Source organism: Colias philodice, chromosome 7, assembly GCF_061535455.1.
Source record: "Colias philodice isolate Cphi_HAF_F1 chromosome 7, ilColPhil1 Martin Lab GWU primary, whole genome shotgun sequence".
Lineage (NCBI taxonomy): Eukaryota > Metazoa > Arthropoda > Insecta > Lepidoptera > Pieridae > Colias > Colias philodice.
In genome coordinates this window covers 9,867,998-9,887,252 of record NC_143092.1, presented here as the reverse complement: position 1 = coordinate 9,887,252, position 19,255 = coordinate 9,867,998, and the positions used below count along the sequence as shown (strand labels likewise).

Below are 19,255 nucleotides of genomic sequence, written 5' to 3'. Positions count from 1 at the left end.
ATTTTTAAGTTAAATAAAACAAATAATTTTATATTTAAGATGGAATAGATGCGATCAGTCGCTCAGCCGGTTCTATTTTTAGACGCGCGCCACAGCTATCTCGTTCAATGATAGCGCTGTCTCGTTCGTTCGTGACGCGGTGCCGCGAACGGAGGGGAGCGACGCAAGGGAGCCACGCTCGTCTCGTCGCTGCTCCGCTCCCGTCAGTCGAACTATTTCAACTGAGCGCGTAATTTACGCTTCGTTGTCGTATGTATAAACAATAAATACGTATTTTTAAGTTACGAGTATATCACACAGTTATCTATGAAGTTATATTTTCAGATATGCCGTCCCCAGACACTGAAATGGACCAGAACCAACGACTCATCGAAGAATGCCTTTGCAGCTGGATCTTACAATCGTATAATGTGTATATGTGTAACGAAAAACAGTTCCGTTACGCGGACGTCTTGAACGCCCTGAATGTTTTCATCGAAAAGTTTAAACCCAAGAAACCCATCAAAGTCATTCCTGTTTGGTTGAATGAATTGAAAGCTCGATACAACCTGCACTACGTCGGGATTATTGTTAAACCTTCTGTAGTGGCCTTGCAGAGTTTTAATAATCGTTTAATGTCGTATATAAACAGAAGACACCTCTGTCCCGCTCAAGTATTTATAGTTGACGAGGCTGGGCTCTATTGGAAGATCAACAATTCTTCGGGAAAACCAGAAATGATCACGTTTCTAACTTGCGCCAACGTCACTGGAACACATAAATTGAAACCGTTGGTAATTGGAAAAGTAAAAAACCCCAAAGAGCTCGAAAACATCGATTTACCTATACATTATTACAGCCATAGATCGGGTTGGATTACCAGACGCCTGTTCAAGAAATGGTTTTTTGAATGTTTCCTCCCTGAAGTCAAGGAGTACTTGAGGGAACAGGACATGCCACAGACGGCCCTGCTGCTTCTCTTTCCTGCAGCTTGCCATCCGTCAACAATTTGTTTAAATAGTGATGATAATTTCCCATCTTTATTGTTGCCAAACAATTCTCACGAGAGGCTATCGACACAAATCGTTTTGAACTCTATTAAAAAGAATTACAAGGATAGTATTCTGCGCATGATATTACAGCGCGAGTCTATCGAGGACCTTAGCAATTTTAATCTCAAAGATATGGCTTCCCTCCTGTTGGACAGTTGGAAGGCGGTTCCAGCGTCTCATATATTATCGGCATTTGATAATATAAATTTAAATAATGGCAAACCGATGGATTACAATCCGTCCTACGCACTGGCGTACGGCATGATAGGACAAATTTGTGAAAGGTTCGACGTCAGCGCGGATTATATCACAACCTGGTATGAAGGAGAGGGCGAGGAATATAATGGATCTCAGTTTTTCTCGGAGGAAGAGATCGCGGACACTGCTCCGTTGCTTTACTTAGAGGAGGGCGATGTTGGCGCTGTTGATTCGAAGCCGAAAGTAGAACTGGGCCAAGCGTTAAAAGGTATTGAGTATTGCATACGCTGGGCGGAAGAGAAGAAATTCTTATGTTCGGAGATAGCCCTCTTGCGCCGGATGAGATATGATATTTTGAAAACCCCATCAAATAGTAAATTGAAACGAAGTAAACCAGCAGAGGCAGGTGAAGAATCGCTGTCGAAACTATTTAACATTTTGAAAACCCCAGACGGACAGAGTAAATTGAAACGAATTAAAACAGAAGAGGCAGTTATAGTAGAGTCATTTTAGGCAACATTTGACAGTTCAACAAAATTCAACAACGTAACCTAGTAACGACGGCATAGTATAATATATTATTTCGTTTTGTTAGAACTGCACATTTGTTTAACTTTTTTCAACTGCGATTACATATTTATAATAAAATAAAATAATAATATTGACCGATACAAGTAATTTTAAGATTTAATTTAATTAATTAACCATTCTAAACATAATAAACAATTTCTGATTTAAAGAACTGACGTCGCTGCAATATTGTGACAATTAACCTTTTTCCTTTTTAAATACCAGAGACGTTACTTTAAAAATCGAATGTAATGATTACCTACTTGTGTATAAATATCACCATAAATTAATAAATTCGTTGGTTTTATAATAAAACAGAATTTTATTTATTGTTCTTTTAATCCATACTACAATATTATAAATGCGAAAGTAACTCTGTCTGTCTGTCTGTTACTCAATCACGCCTTAACTACTGAACCAATTTGCATGAAATTTGGTATAGAGATATTTTAATACCCGAGAAAGGACATAGGATAGATTTTATCCCGGAAATCCTACGGGAACGGGTTTTTCTTTGAAAACGCGGGCGAAGCCGCGGGCAGAAAGCTAGTTAACTATGAATTAAAACTGAATAAACGCATTTTTTAATTATGTATATATTTTTCTTATTAGATATTCCTTAAATTTACGAAAGAAAATATATTACTGGGATATGGACTTGTCTGATGATTAAAATTTACATGTTTCAAGTCACATTGACAATTATTAATGTTTCAAGTCGGTATCGATTAAGTAATTCACTTTAATCGATGATTTTAAGCAGGTTACCTCTCTTCGAAGATAAAATTGATAGACGTCAAATGTTGCCTATTAAATTGGCTCCACTATAAAATATAGGTTAGTGTTTGTATTGCAAGTTTTAATAAAAAATATGATGTTATTTATGGGGTTTTCTTTAAAGTTTTTACACCATGCTCACTAACAAAATCCTTACTAATATCACAGAATAATAACTAGTACCTATATAGCTCTAAATGCGAAATGTGTTTATTTGTCTTTCTTTCGTCCACGTCAAAACGAGTTAAGAGAATAGAGTGATATGTATATTGAATATGCTATTTTTTACTATCTTTAAAACATCTCATTCCCTTGGGGATTTGTTTTGCGTGCGAAAAACTAATCTTAATCTTAATCTTAATACTATTATAAAGGCGAAAGTTTGTAAGGATGTATGGATGTATGGATGTTTGTTACTCTTTCACGTAAAAACTACTGAACCGATTACAATGAAATTTAGCACACATATAGAGGGTAACTTGGATTAACACATAGGATAGTTTTTATTCCGGAAATCCCACGGTAACGGGAACTATGCGGGTTTTCCTTTGCAAACGCGGGCGAAGCCACGGGCGGAAATCTAGTATAACATAACTATATAATAATTAATAAGTATTAATTTTTTTATACCTACTTCTAAAAAACCAGACTGTAAAAATTATTCCTAATGCATAATGTGCGAAATGAGAAAAAAGGATATAAGTAGTTAAATATTTAATTATTTTTCTTCGTTGAAGAACACAAGATTTTTAAAAGTAAATAACTTCCAAATCGAACTTTTGAAATTATCTATGTATTTGATAAATGTTTATGAATAGAAACCGAATACTTAGGTAAGTAGGTACTTATAAACTTTATTTGCGATTTTTATGCAAATAAGTAATCAGTAATCACTAACTACATAGGTAGTATTTAAAACAAAGTAGCTTTCTCTGTCCCTATGTCCATTTGTATGCTTAAATATTTAAAACTACGCAATGGATTTTGATGCGGTTTTTTTTTAATAAATAGACTATAGAGTGATTCAAGAGAAAGGTTTTAGTACATATATAATTTATTAGGTTTAAGGCGGTTAGCTAGTGTTATCTTGTCTTCTTCTTATATATAAAAATGAATAGCAAAATGTGTTGGTAAGCGCATAACTCGAGAACGGCTGAACCGATTTCGATAATTCTTTTTTTATTATATTCCTTGAAGTACGAGGATGGTTCTTATGTAGAGAAAACGTAAACATGTACCACGGGCGAAGCCGGGGCGGACCGCTAGTAAATTAATAAAGTCATAATTATATTTCATTCCAATAAAATACTTTTACTTAAATACAAACATTAAAAAAAATATTGTAATAGTTAAGTATTACCTATATTCTTTAATAAATGAATATATCTATGTACCTAATATTCAATTATTGTACATTATAAAATATATTGATGTACCTATATTATTTCTAAAGTCTATATACTTATAGGTATCTTCCTTAAATCTATGTACTATGTAGGTAACTATTTAAGTACTACCATGTAATTCGTTTAATTGGTACATACGGTCTATATTATAATAGTGAAGTTTAAAATATAGTAATGAATGAAGTTTAAATAATTAAAATTTTGCCATTATTATTAATTAGTAAAATTACCTAGGTATTTGAGAATGTAATCTTTTTTTACACGCTTTATATTAGCTTCACCTGTATGTTTGTAACCGACTTCTTTGGGCGCGATTTTGACCCACTTTAAACGGCCAGATTTCGTTCAAACTTTGTAGATTTATTGAGGACCGATGACAATACAATAATTATAAAATTTTCTATTTTTTAGTTCGGTTTTCTATGAAAAGCGTGTTTTTTAGTTTTTTTAAACTACGTATTTTATTTGCTCATAATTTAAGTTTAAATCGAGGGGTTTGTAATAATTCTAATTAATATTATGTAATTTTAGGTTATTTTGATAAGAAATATATTGACTTTATTGAAACCCTTTTTAATTATTAGTACAGGTAATTAAATAGCTCCAATATTTCAACAATACTAGGTATCATATCATCGAAAAAATATCAAGTTGTTGCGCGCGATGCCTTCAAGGTCGTTGTTTGGTTTCTCTCTCTAACAGTAGCGCGCTCTCTTTCATTGGGGTCGCGAGTTGTTCGTTGAATGGCGGCCAGAGTGCCAGACGAGGTGACACGATCACACAACTGACAGCGTCTATCTTTATTATTTGCGTGTAAATTTCATTGCGCGCTTATTTAATAGTACATTTTAATATTGCAACGCAATGAAAGCCGAGGAAGATCATAATATCGAACCGCTTCTAGAGGCAGTGTATTCTTGGCTGCTGCAGATGGCTAAAATGAAACCGAATTGTGTCCTAACCGAGAACGACGTGCGTGTCATGGGCATTAAATTCAACGCGACCCTTAAAATCGTGTCCGATGTAAACAAAATAAATTTTCTGGAGAAGTTTGAAGAGCGATACGGTACTATAAGTGAATTTAACAATGATAACAAAACTGGACTTTGGAGACTGAACGATACTTCATTTGATGATTTAATGAAAGATTTAAAATTATTGTCTCCGATGCAGGTTTACATGGCCGACGAATCTGGGCTTTATTGGCGCCTTCCGGCAAAAAATTCTGAGAAATTATATGTGTTTAATAGAATTACCTTTTTACTATGTACAAATATCACTGGACAGCATAGATTAGCTCCGCTTGTTATTGGTAAATATAAAGATCCAAAATCCTTGAAGGACATTGAACTACCAATACATTATTTTTCACAGAGAGACGCTTACATAAACAGACGTTTATTCAAGAAATGGTTCTTTGAATGCTTCGTTCCCGAAGTAAAACTGTCCCTTAGAGAACAAGGGTTGCCGGAAAAAGCCGTACTGCTCATAGATTCGTCGTGTGCTCACCCTCACCATAAGGAACTTAGAACTGAAGACGATTCCATCATCACATTGGTTTTACCTTACGAAGATAATTATGATTATGGCCGTGCTACTTTTGATTATATCAAAAGAGAATACAAGAATAACTTTTTACGAATGGCTTCTTCTAGTGTTACAAGGCAAGATTTCACGCTGAAATTTAATTACAGAGACATGGCATTTCTTTTAGCCGATTGCTGGAATACCATGCCGGAGCATGTTGTCCGTTCGTGGGGACAAAACGTGCAAACAACTTCGCGCGTGTACATTGCAGACACTGATGATTCTTCGACAGATGAGTTTTTAGAACAATTTATATTTCGACTCGGTATTTCAATCGAAAATTTAAGGACATGGTACATGGGTATTTACGAGAACAAGAATGGTACCCAATATCTACGTTGCGCTGACATTGCAGCCTATGCCTTAACAATTGACTTAGATGGAATAGAAGAAACAGAAGATATAAATTATTCAGACAAGAAAGAAGATTTGAGGCCTCTCCGTGCGAAAAAGAACTTCGATCTCTGTATACAGTGGGCTGAAGAAAACGGGTATTCTTCTGCAGATATATCTATGCTTAAACAAATGAAAGACAAGATAGCCAACTTAAAACCATCTAATGTCGAGGTTGAAAAAGACGGGATAGCCAACTTTAAACCATCTAATGTCGAGGTAGAGAAACACATGATAGCCAACTTTGAACAATCTGATGTCAAGGTAGAAGAGATAACGGAAGTTACGATAGAAGAACATGACTTCACGATGGATTCTCACGATCACGATCCTCTCGAAGCAGGACCGTCAGTAAAAGGAACCGAAATAGATTTACGAGATGATGATAAAACTTCAGACTCTTGAAGTTAATTCTGAACAGGCTGAATAACTTACAATTTTAATTTTTAAATAATAAAAAGTACATTTTTGTAAAATATTGACTTTTTATTTCACTTCCTTAAATAATATTGTTTTCTTAACCTTGATTTTATTTTTATTTTTTTCTTTTTGATTGCGCCTTCGCGTTTAACCAGCATCGTACATACAGTCCTTTATTTTTACGGTTGCCTGGAAGAGATTGCTTTAAGCAATAAGGCCGCCAATTGTGCACTTACCATATTCATGTTCTCTATGTTAAATTATATATGTTTTTTATTACTGGTATTGTACAATAAAGTGTAAAAATAAATAAATAAATTGTTTTGTATAATAAGTACATACATATATTTTCCAGTATAAGTAAGATATTATGACGCGGAGAAAAAAGCTTATTTAATAGATACTACCTATAATATAAATTTAGTGTGACACAATAACGAGTATTAAACATCAGAAGACTTATAATATAAGAGCCCACGACGGCCAGACTTTCCTTTCTTTCGGAAAGTTGAAAGTTTCTCTGTATATGTCTCCTATACAGATAAGAACGACCAGCGACTATCAAGTTTGGGTTGTGGTTACTTTGGCAGGAAACAGGTAGTGAAGGTGTATAAAATAGTACCTAACTTTCATTATAGTTTAAAAGCTAAATTTTATATATGTTACTTGGGGACCTATAAAAAGACATTACCTTAAGAGCCAGACAGTTTTCATGGTTCTTACATCTAGCCAGACGCATTTAAAAAATAACTAACATATCATCAAATTCACATAACTACCTAAAAGCGTAACAAATATGAAATAACCCACTAAAAACATTAGTTAACTATAATTATTAAAAAAATAAAAGTATAATATATAATAAATAAAGTTATTACTTATCTTTTACTTAGACTTATGTTGATGGAATTTCACGTATCCCGATGACTTTTTTATTGTGTCATCGAGATACGTGAAATTCCATCAACATAAGTCTAAGTAAAAGATAAGTAATAACTTTATTTATTATATATTATACTTTTATTTTTTTAATAATTATAGTTAACTAATGTTTTAGTGGGTTATTTCATATTTGTTACGCTTTTAGGTAGTTATGTGAATTTGATGATATGTTAGTTATTTTTTAAATGTGTCTGGCTAGATGTAAGAACCATGAAAACTGTCTGGCTCTTAAGGTAATGTCTTTTTATAGGTCCCCAAGTAACATATATAAAATTTAGCTTTTAAACTATAATGAAAGTTAGGTACTATTTTATACACCTTCACTACCTGTTTCCTGCCAAAGTAACCACAACCCAAACTTGATAGTCGCTGGTCGTTCTTATCTGTATAGGAGACATATACAGAGAAACTTTCAACTTTCCGAAAGAAAGGAAAGTCTGGCCGTCGTGGGCTCTTGATCTATTAGTGAATAGAGAATTGTTTATTTATTTATTTATTACACTTCATTGAGCAAACATTAATGGACAAAGCAGAAAAAAAAGAACAATATCACAAAATTGTTTGTTTTTTTTAATAAAACATCTGAATTGATTGTTAGAAAGGCATATTTTTTTCGTATAAGTAGTTGAAAAATAATACAGAAAATTCTAAATCCCACCGACGCGGACGCGACAGTCTTATTGAAGCAACATAGTATAAGAATTCGAAACTACACTAGTAATCAATTTACATTTTAAAACCTCACAAATTAGTAATTACTCCAATTAATACAATTTTTGTCACGTTGGCCGTTATACATCTTAATCTTAATATCTTAATCTTAATCTTTCTTAATACTATTATAAAGGCGAAAGTTTGTATGGATGTATGGATGTTTGTTACTCTTTCACGTAAAAACTACTGAACCGATTACAATGAAATTTAGCACACATATAGAGGGTAACTTGGATTAACACATAGGATAGGTTTTATCCCGGAAATCCCACGGGAACGGGAAATATGCGGGTTTTCCTTTGAAAACGAAAGCGAAGCCGCGGGCGGAAATCTAGTAGATAATATTACAGTCCCTAAACGCTAATGAAAGCATGAAATGCGTTAACATGCATGTCCTCATAATGCATGAGTGACCAAATAAAATAAAATCATGCATATAATCTTCTTATATATAAAAATGAATCGCAAAATTTGTTGGTAAGCGCATAACTCGAGAACGGCTGAACCGATTTCAATAATTCTTTTTTTATTATATTCCTTGAAGTACGAGGATGGTTCTTATGTAGAAAACGTAAATATTATGTACCACGGGCGAAGCCGGGGCGGACCGCTAGTATTGTATACAGTTCGCGCCATTTAAGTATAGTGCGTGAACACAAAGCTTTTTATTCCACACAGGTATTACAAGATAATATTAAAATGTCACGTAAACTGTCAAAATATACGGGCAATTAGAGCGTATCCGCACTATGCGGGTAGCCGCATTGCGGGTAGCCGTCCGGCTGACCGCAATCACAATTATGTACGTAATATTCATTTCTATGCGCACTGTGCGGTCTGCGGTAGCCGCATCGCAGTGCGCATAGAAATGAATATTACATACATAATTGTGATTGCGGTCAGCCGGACGGCTACCCGCAATGCGGCTACCCGCATAGTGCGTATACGCTCTTAGAATATGTTTTTAAAATGGTAGTTTTATACATTATTCGACGAATAAGTTTTATGGTTTTATCCAATAAAACTTATGTTGCATTGAAAAATCGGCCCTTAAACGAACATGTAGTTTGCATGTCATTCATTTCATGCATGGCGTAAACATCCAAAAAGCATTTATTTCACAAAAAAGCAATTTGTGGGGTAGGTTCGCGCCGTACGAATCGTGTAAACCGCTAAGTAGACGCAAGTTGCAGACTTTGCCGTGCCATGAAATTTGAATCTTTGTAAAAAGACATGCGTAGATTAGTACAGTTTATCTTTTCACCAAATTCAAAGGATGTTTGTTTAACTTATTTGTTTTAACAATGAAAACATGTGTTGTAATTTTAAAAATTCAGTATTATGTAGTAACTAGCTTTCCGCCCGCTGCTTCGCCCGCTTTATCTAAAACATAATAAATTATATACTAAAACCTTCCTCGTTAATCACTCTATCTATTTAAAAAAACCGCATCAAAATCCGTTGCGTAGTTTTAAAGATTTAAATTTTAAGCATACATAGGGACATAGGAACAGAGAAAGCGACTTTGTTTTATACTATGTAGTGATAACGTGAGCTGATATTGATTTATATGCCCTATTTTGGCTAATGTGTTAATTCCCAAAGTAAATATTATCATCTTTTTCATAATAAGTACCTAACATACGAAAGAATTCGATCTCGAGACGATATTCGTTTTTTTTTAATTTGCTCATTTCTAAAGCATTTGAACATTAGGTAGTTCTGTAAAATAAACATATACCTACATCTTAATATATATAAATCTCGTGTCACAATGTTTGTTCTCAATGGACTCCTAAACCACTTAACCGATTATAATAAAATTCGCACACCATGTGCAGTTCGATCCAACTTGAGAGATAGGATAGTTTAAACATGTAGGTACCTCGGGCGAAGCCGGGGCGGATCACTAGTAAATCAATATAGATTATAGAATGACAGATGCAGCGTAAAAAAATGAACCAATTAATTTTCACATCAACGTAAAAAGGTAATAATGTATTTTGCGATGCGCGCACATCGTTCGCTTCCGTTGAGAAGCGAGGTCAAGCTTGATATGGCCTGTGTGGATTGAAATAATATAATATGATGGTTTACAATTTACATGTATTGTAGAAATTTTTATTTAAAATGCAGTTAAAAATAATTTTAAGAGAAGAAGAATGCAACGGCAAATTAAATAATATTTATCTTTTACTAGCTGCGCTTCACGATTTCACCCGCGTGGCTGCGCTCCTGTTGGTCTTAGCGTATTGATATACCTAGCCTTCCTCGATAAATGGGCTATCTTAAGACGAAAGAATTTTTCAAATCGGACCAGTAGTTCCTGATATTAGCGCGTTCAAACAAACAAACTCTTCAGCTTTATAATATTAGTATAGATGAAATTTAGCTCATACCTTATTAGGACATAATTTATATATATATTTTTGATATTATTTGACGTACATTCATATGTATTTGTCAAGTATTTGTATGTATGTATTTGTATTTGTCACTTTAGACAGTGCGCGCACGAGCAACTTTGTCTCCGCAACTATTTTGTCTCTCCCACCTATGGGCTAGTATGAAAGTACGCGCACGTAGCGACGCAACTCCCCATACAAATTGATGGGAGAGACAAAATAGTTGCGGAGACAAAGTTGCTCGTGTGCGCCAGCTCTTAACTGATAGATAAGTTTATTTAGATAAGGGCCGATTTTTCAATGCTTGGATAAAACTTATCCGTCCAATAAGTATTACACGATAATATTAAAATGTCACGTAAACTGTCAAATACGGGAAATTAGAATACGTTTTTAAATGGTAGTTTTATACATTATTCGACGAATAAGTTTTAACCAAGGATTGAAAAATCGGCCCTAAGATAACATAACGAGGAGTGTGTTTGAAAATTCTATACCCCTAGATAGTTGGCGACGAGAATAATCTTGCTTTAATTATATGTATAATTAAATGTTTTTTTTTACCACGCTTATTAAATATTAGTTCTTCACTTGTATGTTTGTATGTACCCTAGTCATTTAAACTCGATTTTGACCCAGTTTTAAAGGACAGATTTATTTCAAACTAACGTTGAGGCAAGGGTAACGGTAAATTTGCTATAAGGTAGCTACGGTTCACTGACTTGTCTAACGTCTTGTATGGGATGGTTGAAAGATCTCTCTCTGCTTACCAGCAGAATAAAGTTATTAATAAATAAATGCATCCACTCCCTACCCCACAAAGAGAATCGAGGCTATCCAAACCCTAAAAATAAACGATTATTTCTATCATTAAAATAATACAAATTATCTTTGTTCACAGAGCGAAAAGTGGCTAGCCTACGAGATGTTAAAAGAGGAGATCCTAGAGAAGATTCGCAAGATCGAAGAGGAAAGGCACACGGTGGACCTCTGGACGTGTGGGGCAGAGTGGGGCAGGAAACGGAGGAAGAGGCAAGTAACCGTCTCCCCCCCTTATGTGGTGTACATGCTACCTGACGCAGATATCATGGAGGACTGGCGACTTGTCAGGAAACTATTGGAACGGGCTGATTAGTTAAGATTTTGTGTAAAATGTTGTTTTATTTTGAGAGGTTGTGTGGTTGTTTTTTCGTAACTTATAAATAATTTGGACAGAAATAAAGAATTATTTGTGTATGAGGTTGTTTTATTTTCTACCTTTATAGTAATAATGGGTTAGCCGTTATAGATTAGCATTGGGTTAAGACATAAATGACTAAATGGGAATTAGGCTGTAGTAAGATAGATTCGAAATATAGGGTTGAAGTTAGGGTAAAATTCTGTACACAAAGTTAATCGATTTAATCAATTTTGATATATCTTTGAAACATACATATACTTTCTAGATTATACATTCTTATGAGTAGATAAGTTATTAATTTCAAAAATATTTTAATATCTACCAATTTAATCGAAAAATCATTTAAATGCTTATAAATATTTGAAAGAATAGAAAAATTCGATGATGAGGCGGAATTCTAACCTGCGCCTTTCACCTGACCACTCATCACTCTGCTACTCATGATCCCTGCTATATTTCGCTTAGCATCAGTTTAAATAACAAAATAGTGTATGAAAATTAAAAATTACATAGAAAGAATCAAATATGGGCATAACCAGCAAGCGGTTTCACTTGCCCTGATAATAAAAAACTAGATGATAAAATAATTAGATTTTAACTAGGCAGAAGAACCAGCGCCGCTCCAAGATGCAACTGAAGGATTTAGAAAAAGTAAGTAGGTAGGTATGGTAAATCGAACCTGTTTTTACTTTGTTATATTTTTGCTCAACTACTTACCTATTTTTAAAACATATGTATATCATATTATATAGAATCATAATTAGGTAACGTAAAATCCTAAGCAGTTCATTCAATGCTAATATTTGATTGTATGTCTGTTTGAATAGAATAAGCTGCGTAACTACTTGACCACTATGAAAAGTTACAATTCTTGAGTGACTTCCTGCAATATTTAATTTTATTTTTATCTCGCATCAAGCTGGGACGAGGGGATAGTTTATAGTTATATTATAATGTTTTGAGATATCCCTGTCCTAAATACAAATAATATAACGCGAAACATGACTTCCTATACCATTTATCATTCACATTATAAAAATAGAAAAGTACGACCTACGTCAAAAGAACATTAGCCATTTGTGAATAAAAATAAAGTAAAAATACGATTCATGACGCAAAACTTGAAACGTTAACGTTATAAGCATATTATAATGTTTGAATGCAGAGAATACGTCATGAATTACGTAAGTATAAGGCTTGCTCAACGCCCATTCATCTGAAAATATATTTTATAAAATTAGCAGTCCATTTTAGATTAAAATTGAGCATTATGAAAGAACGAATAGTGTTAGGTATATGGTGTTATTCAGGGATGGAAGGACAAGTACCTATTCTAATTTCTAATGTTAGCATAGATAAAATAGGATTCGGTAAAACATAGATAAATATTGTTTTAAGAAGCTTAGATATATAGATAGGTTGAATTTTGATCACTGTGTTTATTTAATGATTGTTGACTTTCACGAATAAATTTAAATACAGTTTATCTTTGAACTTTTGATGTCGAGGCTACTTTTTTTTATTATTAGGTACTTAGGTAAATAAAAAGCGAGATTGTAGTAAAAAAAATCAATTTTTATTTTTCATGTCTTGTTTCAAATAAAATTTTCTAAATAATTCTTTGGGTAAATTAGGTTCTATTTTTAATTTTAATAGTATATTAACAACTAACACTTATTACCTATAGTTCTTTTGATATAAGATTGAAGAATAAATTCTTGTTGGAATCCGTGGAACGAAGTAGTTATTATCTTAGAAAATCTTTTTCAAATTTTCATAAATAGGGCACGTAGGTATTTGTTTAGAAGGTTTTCCTCGTTTTTACAGTGATTACAATTAAAAAATAACAACTTTAACAATTTGGCAATAGGTACTCGGACTAATTAATTAATTTCTCGAGAATGAAAATCGATCACTGAAACAAATTCGAATTTCATCTTCCTACAATAATAGGACTAAAAAATAAATCACTACATAGTATAAAACAAAGTCGCCTTTTCTGTCCCTATGTCCCTATGTATGCTTAAATCTTTAAAACTACGCAACGGATTTTGATGCGGTTTTTTTAAATAGATAGAGTTCAAGAGGAAGGTTTTAGTATATAATTTATTATGTTTTAGACACAGCGGGCGAAGCCGCGGGCGGTATGCTAGTAGATATTATAAAGGAGCCCTACTTTTATATAAATTAGAACAAACTGTAAAGCGACCTCAATCCCACCGATTGAATATTAAAGTTTATACAACATTTTCAATACATTTAATTCTATTGACGACGATATTTACAGTGACAAAGTTTTGTTTCAGATTCTTGGAAACAGGTTTTATACCTACATAAATTTACTTAATAAAATATACTGAGTGTCAATAACTAATCCAGGATGAAAACTATGATACCAAATTTGATATAAAATCATTTAGCTATTTAGCTCAGAAATGCTTATTAAATACTAGCTGTGCCCCGCGGTTTCACACGCATTGCTCCGCTCCTGTTGGTCTTAGCGTGGTAATATATTATAGCCTACCTATATAGCCTTCCTCGATAAATGGGCTATCTAACACCGAAAGAATTTTTCAGTTCGGACCAGTAGTTCCTGAGATTAACGCGTTCAAACAAACAAACAAACTCTTCAGCTTTATAATATTAAAGTATAGATTTTTATTTATTTATATAAATGTGTAGTTAGGTACGACTTTTTACTAATATTCAATGAGTTGCCCTTGCCTTGTAGTTCGTAGAATATTTCCTGGGCGACTATAGTATCATTTATCTACTGGTTATCCTTGGGGAGATCCCGTTCTATAAAAAGCAGGAGGTCGTTTTATATAAAACTAGCGACCCGCCCCGGCTTCGCACGGGTGCAATGCTGATACTAAATACACTACAGAAAAACTGTGAACGTTATATATAAAAACATAGCGACCCGCTCCGGCTTCTCACGGGTATAAAATAGATAGCCGGGCGGCCGGCCGGTACCGCCGCAAACGCTACGTCCCGCAATTTTTAAATCTGTAATATCTTCGAAAATATTCACTTAAATCATACGGTGTAAAGGGCCATATAGATCTATATTAAATGAACAATGTATTCAAGGTATTTAATTTGTTAAGGATTAATGCTGTATTGGTTAAAATCGCATCGAAAATTTGCCATTATTTGTCGTAAAAAGTAAATGACAAAAAAAAGTTATTGTGGGTTATCCATAAGAGATAGACATATACCATCGCGGACTTTTCTTTAGATCTTTTCAATGTGTATAATACTTAGTACATTATTTTGATAAAACTCGTAGGGTTTAGCCTGCGTTTGCAATGTAAGCGGAGAAAATATAATTTTTTACGACATCACATTAGAAATCTCAAAAATAACAGTACTTCTCCACTATTTAATGGATGTTATTATACATATAAACCTTCCTCTTGAATCACTCTATCTATTAAAAAAAACCGCATCAAAATCCGTTGCGTAGTTTCAAAGATTTAAGCGTACAAAGGGACATAGGGACATAGGGACAGGGAAAGCGACTTTGTTTTATACTATGTAGTGTATGTATGTATGTACTATGTAGTGATGATACTAGGTTTCCGCCCGCGGCTTCGCCCGCACAGTCAAAGAAAAACCCGCATAGTTCCCGTTCCCGTGGGATTTTCGGGATTGCGTCATTTTCCCGGGATAAAAAGTAGCCTATGTCCTTTCTCGGGTATCAAAATATATCCATACCAAATTTCATGAAAATTGGTTCAGTAGTTTAGGCGTGATTGAGTAACAGACAGACAGACAGAGTTACATTCGCATTTATAATATTAGTATGGATAATAAGATCTATGTACTTATACAAAAGATTCAATGCAATGTATAAAATAGATTTTATAATTACTATGGAACTACGACTAATGGCTCCATGCAGTTTCGACACAGTGTAAAACCTCATGAAGAAAGAAAGAAACCATTTATATTCAAACACACAACAATAGAATTTTAAATTATAAATAAAAATATTAATTTATGTGTGGTTGCGTGCGCTATAAAAGGAAGCCACTGAGGATACCTGAGGCATAATACCTCAGCACTGATTTTCAGTGACCCCTTACGACATCTAGATTGTCAGCTGCTTTACTGGATAATAATCAATAAGGCTCCGAACAAACATAGGTACTTACTTTTTATTATATTGTAATTCTGAATTTTTCTTTGTCTGTGCTATAAGACATTTACTTTTAACCAAATTTCAAGACTCTGTGTTCATGAGAAGTACAATGTAGGCAGTAGGTTTCGATTCCCTTGCGAATGTCGAAATTTGTAATAGTTTGTAGGCTGTATCTTTTGATTGCGCTGGCTTATAAGTTTGATTTTATTATACCTTAAAGATATTATAGACCTGACTTTTTGATGTGAATATCAATTTTATACATGTACCTAAGCGTTCATGAGTAAAAGGGTTGTAAGTTTAAAATTATTCAAATTATTTTTTATTTATATAATGTAATTAAAAATTCATGTTTTTCGTAATAATTCCCATATCTGTGTTATAAGACGTTACTTTGTACCAAATTTCAAGGCTGTGTTCATGGAAAGTACCCTGTAGGTTTTGATTCTCTTGCGAATGTCGAAATTTGCGTATAGCATAAATGTCTCTCGATCTTTTGATTGCGTTGGCTTATAAGTTTGATTTTTTCAAAGCTTGAAGGGACCGTAGATTTGAGTATTCGATATAAATTTCAGCTTCCTCGTGTTCCTGAGAAAAAGGGTCTTGACAGACAGACAGACAACAAAGTGAGATGAGACAAAGTGATTCCTTTTGAGGTTCGGAACGCTAAAAAGTAAACATATGTCTGTTTATCGATACATGAATCATGATATAATAAAATGTATTTATCTAAATTACAGTACTGATTAAAATCAATGTAGGTTATAAAACAATAAAGTTGATAAAGATAATAACAACAATAATATTATAACACACATAATATAATTACTTATATTATTATTTATTATGATACAGTAGTTGTGTAGATAGTAGCTAGTATTCAGTGGGAATTACCCACCATAAGATATAAAACACAGGTAAAACCACAACTAAGGCAACCTTGGGCAGCCTGGAAGAGATCGCTGATAAGCAATAAGGTTGCCTTATGTGCTATGAATGTTTTCCTTTTCTCTTAATATTATATGATTGAAAATTTTGTAATGGTACATAAAATTGTTAAATAAATAAATAATAAATGAAATTAGATTTAAATTTAGTCATAGACATAGATTAGTGTTTTTAGGTACTAAAACTAAAATACGATAAACAAAAATTTTACAATTAGTTACAATACAAGTTAACATTATATAAATGATGCCAAAAAATATGTAACACTGGTTTTTCAGTAACAACCGTTTAAGTAAATATTAAGACCTCATATTGTAGTCTGAACACAACTACACAGCTTATATACAGTGTGGAAATTTTCGATGGGCCCTGGAGGGAAAGTTCTTGAAATACTAGAGATAGAAAATTTTGCTAAAATGAAACATTCCTTTATTTTTGAAAAGAAATAGAACTGTATTCTAAAGCCGGGTATCCACTTAGGTTCGCCGTGGTTTGCGAACGCGCCCGCTCCGCAAACCAAACATAATGGATACGTCGTGATCGCGGAGCGCGACTGGAGCACGCGATCGGAGCACGGCGGAGCGCTCCAGAAGCGGTTTTTTGCGCGAACTCAAAGGGGAGCGCAGTTTGTTCGTGGACGCGAGCGTGTGTTTGTTAAGTTCGCGAACATGGAGTGGTCCGATGAAATGATGAATATATGCATTATTTCATTATTTCTTCTTCCCTTATACATATATATATATTAGCTTGCCAAAATCGAGTAGGTCGTTTGTATTCCATCATAATATAATGTATCAAAATATAAGCTGCACTTCCTACTAATACTGAAGGCGGCATGTTTGCACCGACCGTCTGTCGTGTGTCGACTGGAGACCGGAGCGCGGAATTTAGCGCTCCGACAGGAGCACTGATGTTGCAGCCTAAGTGTGTACACTGTACACGTTCACGTTCGCGGAGCGCACAGTGTTCGCAATCCACGGCGAACCTAAGTGGATACCCGGCTTAAGATTTTAGAAAATTCACTTGATTCGACTGGGAATCGAACTAACTAAAAATTAAAAATTGTTATTCCATTCTTCAAATCGACTCAAGAAATGTTTTAATAAAAATTATTTTCTAGTAAAAATATTTACTCTTAGAAATAGAAGTAGCTTTCAGCTGTTCTTTTCGTAAAAAAAAAAACATAAGATATACTACTCGACCAAGCCAACTAGACCCTTTTCAACTGTGACGTCACCCGCCCATGTCTCGGGTACAGATAGCAAAAAAAAAATATTAATAATATCACTGTTCGCTCTCCGCTATGAATAGTCTTATTTTTCCCCATTTCGAGGGCTGTCTATGAATAACAACACAGTAAAAACTTAAACAAATAACAACGAAAAACTTAACAGTCAACAACAAGCTTTAACGATTAATAATAAAAAGTACAGAAATAACTAGCGATGCGAAACGTACGAATGCGTCGATGCTGCGAACCGTACTAAGGCGAACGCGGTACCTGAGGCGGTAAGCGGGCGGGGAGGCCGCATTCCACCCGAGCGTCTAGTTGGCTTGGTCGAGTAGTACTTATAGATAACCCGCTAAAGACTTAGAAATATCTAGTAATTCTAATATTGTACGAGTTCGCATGGGGTTTTTCAGGATAAAACACCATTTTCGGGTGTTAAATTATGATATTCTTAATAAGCAAATAGGTCGGTTCGGTGGTTAAACTAAGAACTGCAGTTTATTTAAACCGTGACATTTTCCTTTTTTAGTAGCTTAAAGAACTTAGAGAATTTTTATGTCGGTCATAGATAAGTTCTAAACGAAGAACGAAATCCTAATTTTAAGTGAACTTTATTATCAACTTTTTTCCTTAATTAACAAACGATTTAAATGGATAAAGAATTATTATTTATTATTTTCCACTTTCACCATTATAAGATTCCATCTGAGTTCTAAGTATATTATTTTAAACTTAAACGTTCAGTTTAAATATACGGTTGTAGTTATACTGTTATGCTCAATTCCTTATCAGAGGAATAATTAAAAGAATCCATAAAAAATTAAGCCTAATAAACTCGATTTCTTACTGAATACGACGATTTCTTTTGTATTTAAATTTAAAGCAAAAAATATCCTCCCCGGCGGGGAATCGAACCCCGGTCTCCCGCGTGACAGGCGGGGATACTCACCACTATACTACCGAGGATATGGGTCAAGGGTTGAAAACAACTTCTGGTACAAAATATAACGTATGGAAATTTAAGTCCACGGAGCTGAATATTATGCATATCATAGGTTGATTATATACCTACTTTATCAGGAAGTTTTAAAACTTATAAGCACTTATAAGCAATACTTTTTATAAGATGATAAGTTCAAAGTTCATTAACACGAACACAAAGTTTTTAATTAAATTAAACTTTTACAAAACCGTTCAAAAACTTTGTTATTTGTCAAGATGAATCATAGAAGAATACAGGAATTTATTATGCGTTTCACTTTGAAATCAGTGTTAACAGAAAAATAAATAAAATAATAACTGCAAC

General features: G+C 33.8%; 1 protein-coding gene and 1 non-coding gene across 2 annotated transcripts in view; one reads left to right on the top strand and one right to left on the bottom strand.

Moving 5' to 3' along the window:
- The window catches only part of Brms1 (breast cancer metastasis-suppressor 1-like protein), an 85,230-nt gene extending 73,557 nt beyond the window's left edge, over window positions 1-11,673 (top strand). The window contains exon 4 of the mRNA XM_089697667.1: window positions 11,345-11,673. Coding sequence (XP_089553793.1) covers window positions 11,345-11,578 — 234 coding nt within the window. The 3' untranslated portion in view covers window positions 11,579-11,673. The remainder of the gene's footprint in view (window positions 1-11,344) is intronic.
- Window positions 11,674-18,843: 7,170 nt separating this feature from the next.
- On the bottom strand, window positions 18,844-18,915 carry TRNAD-GUC (transfer RNA aspartic acid (anticodon GUC)). The gene has a single exon. It is a non-coding gene; the product is annotated as a tRNA-Asp (tRNA).
- Between the last annotated feature and the right edge of the window lie 340 nt (window positions 18,916-19,255).